Source organism: Micropterus salmoides, unplaced genomic scaffold, assembly GCF_014851395.1.
Source record: "Micropterus salmoides isolate LMB-PRFRI ecotype aquatic unplaced genomic scaffold, ASM1485139v1 Ms_hic_scaffold_2068, whole genome shotgun sequence".
In the NCBI taxonomy this organism is placed as follows: Eukaryota; Metazoa; Chordata; class Actinopteri; order Centrarchiformes; family Centrarchidae; genus Micropterus; species Micropterus salmoides.
Genome location: NW_024041227.1, coordinates 3,117 through 16,300, shown reverse-complemented (window position 1 = coordinate 16,300; position 13,184 = coordinate 3,117). Strand labels below are relative to the sequence as shown.

At 39.8% G+C, this 13,184-nt stretch overlaps 1 protein-coding gene across 1 annotated transcript; it reads right to left on the bottom strand.

Moving 5' to 3' along the window:
- Positions 1–1,211: 1,211 nt before the first annotated feature.
- LOC119915331 (exportin-4-like) lies at positions 1,212–12,923 on the bottom strand. The gene is made up of 11 exons (XM_038734870.1): positions 12,760–12,923; positions 12,399–12,568; positions 11,482–11,656; positions 8,893–9,099; positions 8,534–8,620; positions 7,587–7,767; positions 7,364–7,485; positions 7,138–7,268; positions 6,202–6,319; positions 5,775–5,867; positions 1,212–2,934 (listed from the first exon to the last, which is right to left on the bottom strand). Exons 1-11 carry the CDS (start codon positions 12,835–12,837, stop codon positions 2,737–2,739), a joined length of 1,560 nt encoding a protein of 519 aa, XP_038590798.1. The 5' UTR covers positions 12,838–12,923; the 3' UTR covers positions 1,212–2,736.
- Between the last annotated feature and the right edge of the window lie 261 nt (positions 12,924–13,184).

The following is a 13,184-nucleotide window of genomic DNA, read 5'->3' as shown; positions in this document are numbered from 1 at the left end:
GGGACAATACAAAGACCAGCAGACAAACCGAGAAACACACAAGGATGTTTATTTTTAATCTGTAAAACTCTCTTCAGATGTGTGTGGGGATTTAGATTAAACCTGAATATGGCCTTAAATTGAATATTTATTGTATAGAGTCTGGCAGGCTCATTTAGGTACATACAGTAGCATTCAGTTTTCAGGAAATCAAACATTGGAAGCAAATAAAATAAAGACGGAGTGAGAAGCAAATCCTGAGAAAGTTTAGAAATGTGTGACAATATCTAAAGTCAAGGTGTTGGATATAGTTAAATATTGTCTTAATTTTAATCAACTAAGTTGCCAGTTTATTAGCTACAATAATTTAAACTAATGCAGTCTAATATAAAACAGTCCAGTCATAAATCCTACTTTCATGAAGGATAATGTTCAGTTATTTAGCTTACTGTCATTTATAAATTGGGTAAACAAAATCACACAAACACCTGTCAGTGTAACACAATAAACTCAACAGCACCACAAACTACAGCCTCCACATGTGTGTACAGTTCAATCAGCATTTCAGTTTCAACAAAACCTGAACATTATGTATTGTCTAAGATGTATTGCAGGACTGCTGTATTACACTGCATTAGTTTGACCTTGTTTTACACGAGGTGTACCTAATAAACTGAATGTATATTTTACCTGTGTTAAAAATTAACAATTTAACAGCTACACCAATGATTATGTTTTGTGTTGTAAATTTTATATTGACATGTAATTGTACTTACTTGTACTTTGTGGGAGCATCTTGTCATTGTGTGGCCCCTTTTTCTCTTGAGATTTGCCTTTTGCCTACAGGTACAGACCTGATATCATGCTGGGATGTGCATAAATGACCTCATTAAGCATTACAATTGTACATAAAAAAATAATCAAACACTCTCAGTTGATAAATCCTGCAAACACCCTGGGTAACTTCTAAGAAACTGTCTAGTCTAGGATAGACTCTGCCTCTCTAAAATGTATTTTTGTGTAATATTGTTTAGTTCATTTATACACAGATGAAACGCTTGAAATATTTACAGCTGAGTCGATTTACTTGTAAGTTGTGTCCTTAAGCAAGCGGATATGTACCTTGAAAATCCTGTTTCTTTGTCTTGGTGATTCATTTCTGAAGTGGATAAAAAGACTTTACAACAGACATGACACTTGTGAAGGAAAATTCATTGGCCAGAACGTTTTATTAATAACTTTATGTACACTTTTACACTTCATTAACAAAACAGCCATTCTACAATAACCAGGATAGTGCTCTGAACGAGGAGGATTCTGTCTCCAACATAATGCTTCAACAAGTGGCTCTGTTCCTTTTTATTTGGTTTGTTATTGCTGTCCTTCAACTCAAACAGTCTCTGTGTGAATCCAGTGTGTGATGAAGAGTGATACGGTGGACGTGCTGCTGTAGAAAAATACTACTGAAATGAATCTGCTGAACTTTAATAGCCGAATCCTACTGAGGTGGGGGCCCCTGATCTGTCTGGAGGTGGTGGGGCTGCACCATAATACTACAATCCAAATAGAGAAGCCGCAAAGAAAAGAGAAAAAAAAAAAAAGGTCACAGAAAGGTGCTCCCTCTTTAGCTGAATTCATACAATGTTGAACTCCTAACTCTTCCTGCTGTCTGCAGGCTTATAAAAACATTTCAGTCATGTTTTTTTTTTTTCTTTGACATACAACTCTCACGGTTTCTGAATTGAAAACACATACATTTTATATATGTTTTTTTATTTCTGAGAAACACAATCCGATTTTGCTTTTCTGTCATCGCCAAACAAACATCCCTCCTGTGTTGTGAGGCAAACCCCAAAGACAACCTTTGCTGTCACGGCAACATTCTGTGTGTGTGTGTGTGTGTGTGTCCATGTTTTTCTGTGTGTGTGTTCATTCGCTGGATTCTTGGCGAACGGCAGGCACAGTCGTTATTTGTTGTCAGTTGATGTATGACATGATTTTTACACACAGACACACACAGACACACACACACACACAGAGAAAACCCTCAACAAAACAAAGGCACTCTGGGAAGGATTGGGGCGGCTTGTGTGCTTGTGTGTCTGAAAGGAAACTTAAAGAAAGAAGTTTGTGTGTGTGTTTGTGTGCATTTGTGTGCATGGGGTTTGGTTGCCATTACATTCTTGACACAAAATGGCCCCTCTGATACCTTCAACTACAAAACCTCACACTGGAAAAAACATCTCCAAAAACAGCAACTTGTTTTACTCTCAGTGTCACTGTGTGTGTGTGTGTGTGTGTGTGTGTGTGTGTGTGCGCGCGCACGCGCGGCCTCCAGGTACATGAGGTGTTGGAGGGGGAGGACACCGGCGTCAACAACATAAGCTGCTGTTCCACCTCTTGTCATCATGGTGGTCAGTGCTCCGTCATTTTTAGTCAGCAGGGCAGGATCCTCTGGCTGAGTCCGTCTGCTCTGCATTTCAGTGTACGTGGTTACCACATCATCACCATCATCAAGTCTGTCAATCATGCTGAAGGGGAGGAAAACCAAAACAAAACAAAAAAGAAATCCGAGGAGGTGAGAACAGGGTAAACATTCAGGCATGAGATGGATTCCCCAGCAGGTAGAGAGACAGAGAAGTCCTCAGAGGCTTCCAGCTGTCGCCTCTACCCATAGTTCTTAGGGATGAAGCAGAGGGGGTCTTTGATTGGTTACTTTTCAAAACGATGATTTGAGGCGAAGGGGGTTTCCAGTGGTTATTTCACACAGAGCAGGCCGCCCACGTTGGCCACGAACTCCTCCAGGCTCTTGAGGAAGGCGACTTTCTGCTTGCGGTCCATGGTAGGCGGCGTGCTGCTGGCCGTCAGCTTGTTGAAGGCGTCTGCCAGCCGCTGGTAGATGACGGCGTCTCTCTGTGAGGAGAGCAGAGTCTCCACCAGCTCCGAGTACTCCGCCTGACAGAGAGGAGGAACACGCCACCAGCTCAGGGTCAAAGCTCAGAGATTTAATAATAGAGCCAATATTATTTGAGTTGTAAGTGTCTTGATGACATTGTTTCTCCACCAGAGAGCACTGACAAGTTTATTTTTCAGCTGTAAAATGTTGTACATAATGTCACAATTCTCTAAAAATAAAATATAAAGGATCTTTAACAACAGTCTCCTTCCATTTCCTGTCATCTCAAAATAAAAGGCATAAATGCCCAAACATTTGTTTAAATCATGTCTTAAATAATCAGCTTGTTATCAGATGTAAATATTGAGCTCAAAATTCAAGTATTGGCTTTTTATTATTTAAAGCTGGGGTATGCAATTTGTTTCAGTAGCATTAATCAACTATCATTATTACTAAGACAAGATCATCTTTATTGATGCCAAGCAGGGAAACTGAACAGAAGCATAACTGATCAGATGCATAAATATGAATCTGTCAAAAAATGTTTGGTAATACATCCATACCAAATCTAGTCTATAAAAGTGAAGCAGGAAAATAACTCAATAAATAAAATGGTACTAAAAACTAAATACACCAACATAAATAGTGAGCATAACGTTCATTGAGACAACAACACTGTTAGTAGCTGATGACTCTTCTTATGACTTTTAACTGCAATAAGATGTTTTATTATTTACATATTTATTTAATTCATTTTGTTAGTTTGTTTACATTACAGTATTTTATGAATATGTATTAATCTCTAACTGAAACTCTGCACAAGTTATGTACTGTTGTACTGCTGTCTGAGTTATATGCTATGACGCAGACTGGCCACTACATGACAGTGTTAAGAGTAGGTCAGACCTCCTTTATGAAAATTGTTACTGTTAATCTTTACTTGCATACTGAAAAATAACAGCTTGACATTTTCTACAATCCTGTTTGATTAATAAATATACTGTGTGAAAACAAGTTGTATTTACATCTCAAATCAACTTAAATTCTTTTTAAGTTTTATAATTTGTCTTCCAAACAGGATGTTTAGTCATATTTAAAACTTGGACGCTAATAGAAGGATTTCTCCTCTCGTGGAGACATTCAACATGTTATTTGGCTGTCTTCACAGTTTAGGTAGCCAGCAATGCAAAGTTACTGCTTGAAATTTGTCTATTAATATAAAGTCTATCCTTGATGGTGGGTTTCAGCCCAAAATAAATCAAATCATCAAAAAGTTGATTTATTTCAGTAATTCCATTCAAAAAGGGAAACTTGGATATTATATTCATTCATTACACACAGATGATATATTTCAAATGTTTATTTCATTTAATTGTGATGATTAAAACTGACAACTAATGAAAATCCCAAATTCAGTATCTCCGAAAATTAGAATATTACTTAAGACCAATACAAAAAAAGGATTTTTAGAAATGTTGTATGAGCATGCACAGCTCATTGGGGCTCCTTTTGCCTGAATTACTGCAGCAATGCGGCGAGGCACGGAGTCGATCAGTCTGTGGCACTGCTCAGGTGTTATGAGAGCCCAGGTTGCTCTGATAGTGGCCTTCAGCTCTTCTGCATTGTTGGGTCTGGCGTATCGCATCTTCCTCTTCACCCCATAGATTTTCTATAGCGTTAAGGTCAGGCGAGTTTGCTGGCCAATTAAGAACAGGGATACCATGGTCCTTAAACCAGGTACTGGTAGCTTTGGCACTGTGTGCAGGTGCCAAGTCCTGTTGGAAAATGAAATCTGCTTTCATCAGAGAACATAACTTTGGATCACTCAGCAGCAGTCCAGTCCTTTTTGTCTTTAGCCCAGGCGAGACGCTTCTGACGCTGTGTCTTGTTCAAGAGTGGCTTGACACAAGGAATGCGACAGCTGAAACCCATGTCTTGCATATGTCTGTGTGTTGTGGTTCTTGAAGCACTGACTCCAGCTGCAGTCCACTCTTTGTGAATCTCCCCCACATTTTTGAATGGGTTTTGTTTCACAATCCTCTCCAGGGTGCGGTTATCCCTATTGCTTGTACACTTTTTTCTACCACATCTTTTCCTTCCGTTGACCTCTCTATTAATGTGCTTGGACACAGAGCTCTGTGAACAGCCAGCCTCTTTAGCAATGACCTCTTGTGTCTTGCCCTCCTTGTGCAAGGAGTCAATGGTCGTCTTTTGGACATCTGTCAAGTCAGCAGTCTTCCCCATGATTGTGTAGCCTACAGAACTAGACTGAGAGACCATTTAAAGGCCTTTGCAGGTATTTTGAGTTAATTAGCTGATTAGAGTGTGGCACCAGGTGTCTTCAATATTGAACCTTTTCACAATATTCTAATTTTCTGAGATACTGATTTTGGGGTTTTCATTAGTTGTCAGTTATAATCATCAAAATGGAAAGGAATTAACACTTGGAATATATCAGTCTGTGTGGAATGAATGTATACATTATACAAGTTTCACTTTTTGAATGGAATTACTGAAATAAATCAACTTTTTGATGATATTCTAATTATATGACCAGCACCTGTAATTCTGTATTTGACAAGAGGACAACTTTAGAAATGAGATCTCTGTCTCTCTTGCAGGATAAATCACATCAAAAGAGCACAAAAGCTCAGACCACCATTAAATGACCAATCTAAAAAGCCTTCAGGTAATTTTACAAAGCAACAAACCAACCAGTTGTTCAGTGAGCACTATCCAGCTTTCTATAAGCCAATATCTCCGATATTAACCTTACCCATTTGTATTATATTTTTTTTACTATCAACCAGCAATAACCCAGACTTTCTCCTTTGGATATGAACAGGTTGAACCACAGGAGCATCCTGGTGCTGGCAGGTTGTGTGTGTTATTTACTTACCTGGTGCAGGCACACGAGTGTGTAGAGGGCTTCTCCTGCTGCCACCGTCATCTCTGTGTTGTGTTTTTGCAGGACCAGCATGTCAAACACCAACTGGAGGCACGGACGACAGAGTACAAGGTGTGAAAAGGAAAAATGATGAAGCAAAAGTGTACATCAAAATTAGTTTTTCAAGAACATGGATTCTACAGTTCGACAGCATAGACGTATTGATGTTTCACTTCTGTTTCAATTGCAGCTTTCTAAAAACACATTTGTTCAAATCAAGTTGTCTTTGCTTAACTGTCAAAAATCTATGGTACTTTATTCTTTTGACTCTGTGTTGTGTTTTGTAAGTCTTGTTCTGGCAGATTTGATCGTTACACATCGTTTACATGTTTTATTGTGGTAAAAATGCAGCCCAGCCAGGTGTGTGTGTGTGTAATACCTTGAGGAAGTGACGGGTGGCGATGAAGAGAGGCGTGTCCTTCTCCTGGTTTTTAGCACACTGCTCAGCCAGAGGAGACAAAGCCTCCAAACACAGCTGGCTGATCTCTGAACTCATCCTGAACACAGACGTTAAGAAGCAGAATCTACATAACAATTAGCTTCTTTTTTTCTGAACAGGGGCTCCTCCCTCACACCGCAACGCATCTGGCAGCTCCAGATGGAAGCAAGAGGCAATATGTGACAAATCTAAACACTGATGACCAGAAATGTAGGTAATTATTATCAGTAGGTGAAACTCTCCTCTGCTGCAGCCACATTTTAAGATTCAGGCTATCTGACAATATATGTTCTATAAGGTTTTGGTCCAAGCACCTGCAACGTTACAGTGTGAAATAACTTTTTTGAAGCAAATAATCTCTACTGAACAGACTTGTCTAGTTCTAAACTAGTAATAATATGAGAGATGTATGTGAAATAGTGATTTAACACTGTGACTTTGAAAGACTATTTACTTTATCTATTTTAAGAGGCTCCTAGGACTTTGTATGGTTTGAAATTTTGCAGATACACTGCCAGTGTTTCAGTACAGAAACCAAAATACTACCTCACTACGAGGAATGTTAGTATGTTTTTCTATTAAATCCCCTTCTCCATTTAACAGAAGCGGCCAAAGTTCTTCAAATATTAAATGTTCTATAAACAACCTGCAGTAGAAGAACAAAAATATAATTTAAGCCGTCTGGTCAGAGATAAGGAAAAGAAGAGCATGAATCTCAGCGAGATTTTGACACTAACCGTCTGAACTTAACTCTCAATATTCAGCTATGAAAGCGACTCAACAAGAGCATCAATCGTCTCTAAGTGAATCTGCACAGTCATAAACCAATTCCGCACAAGTGCACACACTGTCTCACACACAGCAGCGGGAGGATACGAGGTCATTCCCAGCTCCAGGGAGAACATGAGGCTTTTGAAGAGGTCCTCAGGTAGCTGTGGGATCTTTTCTGGAAAGATCTCACAGATGAAGGTGATGAGCTTGTAATACTGGTTACACAGAGAGGGGAACTGGAAAACAACGAGATCGGCACGAGTTCAAAGAATACGTCAGCGTAACAGATCCAGTTTGATGAGGAACACTGACAAGAAATGTGCAGTTTTACCTTGAGCAAGTCCTGAGACATGAGTGGAAGAACAATGTTGACACCATAGAGAACCACATCTGCTGCGGATACTGTCCGACTGGACGCCGTAGTTCCCTGGTCTTGGTTTCGAAACACCTCATCTAGAACACAACAAAACTGAATCTTAAGCAACTGAGGCCACATGGCTAAGGCTAAGGACTCAACTTGGCTGTGGATTTAAATACACATCCAGCCAATTCACCGGTGTCGCTGAAGTCGATGAATTCTTTGGAGAGCAGGTTTGTGAGCAGCTCCATGATTAGCAGCAGGTCCTGGTACTGGTCCTCCTCAGACGTGGCGTCGTTTCGCTTCCTGCTCTGGTTGTTTTTAGAGTAGACCTGCAGCAGCGTCAGACATGCCTCATACAGCTTCATGGACTTAGTCTGGATGCACAGAGGAGGAGACAGAAGCGACACTTACATCTCATACAGCTACGAGGAACCTGAAGCCACGAAGAGTTTCTACAAAATTCATGAGTTTTGTGGCTTCTGTGACCAAAACGAAAATGCCTAGACAGTCTTTGTCCTACCAGAGTTGAAATAAAACACCTTTTACCACATTTTTCTTTCTTAATACGTGAAAGATCTGGTATATTCCTGTAATTCCTTATTATATTTTCCAGGGATCCTCTGATATCTCCTCACCAGTTTGCCTCATAAAATCTTTTTAATTAGTCTAGTGTAGCTAACTCTTTCCTTTTCCATTTCCTTCAAGCATAAATATTTTTCTCCCCAATCAGGAACCACCTGATGAAAATTGTGTATTTATCTTCAGCTAAACTTGACGCCAGACTATTATTATCATCTTACACCAAGAAACAGCCAAAAAGTCACGAGAAAAACGTCAGAGGAGCACTTTAAGCAATGCAAAGCCCTACAAAATGCTTGCATCGTCGTATAAGAAGATCACAGCTCTGTTGAGCAAATGTTTCATTAATTACAAACGTATTATTAATTTCAGTTCAATGTCTATAGTGGGAAGAAAACTGACTAATGAATATCTTTTAAACGTGTTAAACACTGGCAGCTTTTATACATACAGTTATGTGTACAGAAGCAGCTGCTACAGAAAATCAACACCTGCAAGATAGTTTTAACATTACTATCTGCAGGTGAAACAGTGGAAGACCATGTAAGATGTGTCACTTACCTCTCCCAGGTAGCAGATCTGCTTGTGAGCAACTTCCACAAAAACCTCAATAATGAGGTTGATTGTCTCGGGCGTGTTGCTGTAGACCTGAGCAACAAAAGCAAATGTCAGATGAAATGCGAAGGTCATCTTTAATCACAAATGTTTACACCCTGACCAACGTTTGAAGGGCTCTTTCATCATTTTAATTTCACTGTGTAACGTAAGACACCTTTGAATTGAGAGTTTTCTTGTTGTTTCATTCAGATCAGTCCTCTAACCTAACGTTGTCAGAGTCACTGCCTGACTCTAAGCTACAGGGGAACAACACACATGCTACCTTTCACTGACTCTGATTCACCTTCCTAACCTGCTCTTACCTCCATGAGGCCGATGCAGTTGGACAAGAAGTCCATGAGAAAAGAGAAGAGCGAGGCCACGTTGTCGATCTGCGTCGCCTCCGCGATGCCACACAGCGCCTCTAACGTGGCGACGATTTCCTGTTTGACAGCTTCCTCCTGGCTGATCTGGGCAAAGTTCTCCTGATTGATGAGGTTGAGGAAACGCTGCTGGAGAGGGTGAAGCACCTGGATGGACGGACAAATGGAGAGAAACAGGAAGTTTATTTACAAATCAAAATGGACTGTTGCCTTTACAAATGTCTGTAAGGTGTTCAGAAGGGACACACGGTTTTATCCGCCACATTTGTCAGGTCTCCAGACATTCAGATGCAGCCAGTAGAAATTTCAGCAACTACCTTCACTTTATTTTGAAACTAAGTAACGCGTTTAATGTGGCTATTTTATGTTTTGCTTTAATTGCAGTGCACTGTTAAGCTCCTCTGGCAGGACTGAAGAGGCAGTTTTTAATATTCAGAGGCAGCTTACTTTCTTTGGACAGACCTGCAACAAAACAGACTGGAACTTCTGATTGGTGTTCGCCTCAAACTTATGAGTCATGAGTAAAAATACTCATACAGAAAGACACTGCTATATCCCTGTGACTGCTATACTTCTGCAACTAACAATTATTTTCATTATGGATTAATCTGCTGATTACTTTCTCTATCAATTGATTAATGGTTTGGTTTGTAAAAATCCTGAAAATAGTGACAAATGCTTTCACAATTACCCAGAGTCCAAAGTGACACCTTCACAATGCTTTTATAGTCCAACCAACAGTCCAAACCTGCTGGAAATATTAAATGTTTTTACATGAAAAATTACTTTGAAATCTAAACAGCTAACATTTAATTTTCAGTCAGTTGACCTTTTGATTAATTGAGTTAATCGTTTGAGCTTTACTTGCATTACTGTTGGTAATTTAATTCATAAAGTATTATATTTTTTAAATTTTGTGATTTGAAATTAACTCAAGCTGTCAGATATATTTAGTGAAGTGAAAAGTACGATATTTCCCAATTGAGATATAGTAGAGTAAAAGTAGAAACTGGCATGAAAAGAAAAAGAAATGTAAAATTTTACTTGAGTAAATGTACTTAGTTACTGTCAAAATAAAGCTAAGTTACTCGAGTCAACGGATAAAAGTAATTTTTGGTGCATGTGAGGAAAGAGGAGGAATGCAGAGATGTAACAAGGGAGTGTTTGATCAGTTGTTGGGTCCATCTCTCCTCTTCCTCCTCCAACAGAGCCATCCAAGTTCAGACAAAGCAGCTGCAGGAGCAAACAGCTGCCGTCTCACTGTACACCCCCCGTAATTACTCTGGAGTCATTGTGGCTTTGCACCCCCATTTACTACTGTCAGCCTATTAAGACAAAGGCCTCCAGGATCATGAAAAGGATCATGTAATACACACGGGAGAAAGACTCCACGGGGGAATATTCTCAACTACATCCATCACTCCTCCTCGTCGGATCTGACTGGAGTCTGCAGAGCTCTATAACTTAAATCCAACTTAAAGGATAACTTCAGTTAATTACAGTGTGGGTCTTAGAAAAGATCACCAAAATTAAAATAATATTGTACTCACTAAAGTAATGGCTGAGATCTAGAAACACAGCAACTCTGCTACAACAAGGTCCAACAGGATAAGACAAGGAGCCGTCAGAAACCACTTTATGTAGAGGAAAGTGAAAGCACCTCAAATGTTGGTGATAATCCTTCACTGCACACCAAAACTGTGATGTTTACACAGTTTGGGTGACAATATTACTACTTCTCTTTCAAATAATTCTAACTAACCTGGAGATTTGTTTACAACCTGTGTGATCCGCTGAGAACAGAACATTCAAAGCTATAAAAATAAGCCCCAAGTTGAAATTAGAATCAGAAAAATCTTTTGAACACAACTTCAAAGAACAGTTCGGACATTTTAACTTTTAACAAATTAATGTCATTTACAGGCCTCATGTTTGCCAGCTTGCGAGTAGATGTGGTGCACTAAACAACAGCTTACACAGAGAATTGAATCAGTACAGTTCCATGATGCTTCCCCCTTGTACCGCTTATTAATAAGCCCAGTGTTACCACCAAGTGTCATTTTGATTGAGTTTTTTAAATATATTTTTCAGCATATTGGTCTGTATTAAATAGTTTAGAGGGAGAGAAACAGTTTTTTAAGTACTTACTGAAGGTTAATTATTACAGGCCTGTTATATGGTATTTTCATTATCAATCAAAATCAAATCGAGTTGATTGTCACATATGCAATCATACACAGTACAACATCTAGTGAATTTATAATTTATTCTCTGCTTTGTAACCCATCCTTAGCATTAAGAGCTGTGAGCAGCTACTGTACCTGGGGAGCAACTCCAATTCTAAGCCAGAGTGTTGGTCAAGGGGTGACCCAACGTAACAACGAACATGCAAACTACACCCAAATATATTAAACTTACAATGATGTACACTCATAAAAGCATCAAATTCTGTCTGGAAGTGATTTTTTTCTTGCTAAAAGAATTATAAACAAGTAATCGATCGACTATACACCGTCATACACACATTACCTCAGCCCAATATTGCTGTTTGGCATCAGAGTCCATGTGTGCGAAGCCTCCCAGGACCAAAGCTTTCATCAGAGACCTCTGCACGGAGCTGGACAGCAGGTGGAGGGGTGGGCTGCGGCTGGCAAACTGCTTCGCCAGGCTCCACCAGCTCTCACACTTTACCACGATGTTGGCCCTGAGCAGACAATGAGGCAGAGTGTCTGTTAGAGTCTGGGGTGTGGTAGTGTCTGATGTGACCCCCAGCTAGATTTTACAGATATTACTCAAAAGGCCTCAGAACAATGGTTCCAAACCTTTTTGACTATGATCACTTTTACAAAGCAATGCCGTATCTTTTTTTATTTATTATACATAATGCTTGTTTCTTTTTCTTCTTTTTGCTATCTTGTTTTTGATGCCATGTCTTGCATATTGCTCTAACCATGATTTAATTTTACCTGAAAGAAAATGCTTCTTAAATCATTCTGAACACACTCATTTTCACTTACCCCAAAAGTGTAGTTCATGAAAAGCTGATATTTTGGTGATAAAAGTTTTCATACAACAGTTACAACATGATGAGTAGTAACCAGATCAATAGATTTCCCTTTTAAAATTGTTATATCCAATATCAAATGGAAGCCGAGAGGCTTAAAACTATTCTGTATATTGGAGTAACAATCAAAAATGCTATTGGTTGCAGTATAGAACTACGCAATACAAGTTAGGATATCTCGGGCCGCCATCTAATGACTTAAAAAAAAATCTGGCCCGATGCCAGACTTATTTGCCGACCCCTGGTCTATAAAATGGCCATCACAAGTATCTGACTAACAATCCAAAACCCAAAGATGTTCAGTAGCTGCAACCAGAGAACAGGCACTAACTAATTTTCTGCCGAATGACTAATTGTTGCAGCCCTTCACCAGCGTCCTCACCTCTCCCTCTTCTCTACCAGCGTCACCAGCAGCTCCACGGTGTCGTTGGCCAGCTCAGCCTCTGAGCTCCACACTGACAGGTTGTTGATCACCTTCTCCAGAAGATATCCCACAATCCACTGGGCTCCCTCAGTGTCTGCACCAAACGCTGTGCTCAGGGGGATGCTGATCTGAGGGAACACAGGAAAAAACAGTTAGGAGGAGAAACATCTAGTTTACTGATAATATGGAGAAAAGATATACCGAAGACATAGTGCAGTGTGACTGCTGACAGAGATGGGATGTGTGGAGATTTATGTATGATGTTATTTAGAGGTATGTCAGCTATGCGGGACCACGAGAGGAGCAGAAAGTTTCATACCTGCTCGTAGAGCTTCTCGTCCATCAGCAGGTACGTCTTGGCCCATCGTCTGAGGAACCACATGATGTCCTTCCCCATCTGTGGGCTCAGAAGCCCTGTCAGACTCGCTCTCGTTGCCCTGGACTCAACCTCTGATGTCCGCAACACCGCTGACAGCAACCTGTGACAGAAAAATATAAAAGAGAGCAGTTGGATTTTAAAGTTGAAATATGGCAAGAAGAAACATGGGAATATGAAGACAAGATGACAGAGAGGACAACACAAGTAGCAGATAAAACACTGAGAAGGAAAGAGAACAGGGGTGTAGTAGTTGAGAAGAGACGGTAAATAATATTGACTGAAACTGATTAGATAATACAAACAAGCTCATGACAAGATAGGGAGAACACTATAAAATCATTCTGGTTTCAAATCACAATAAAGGC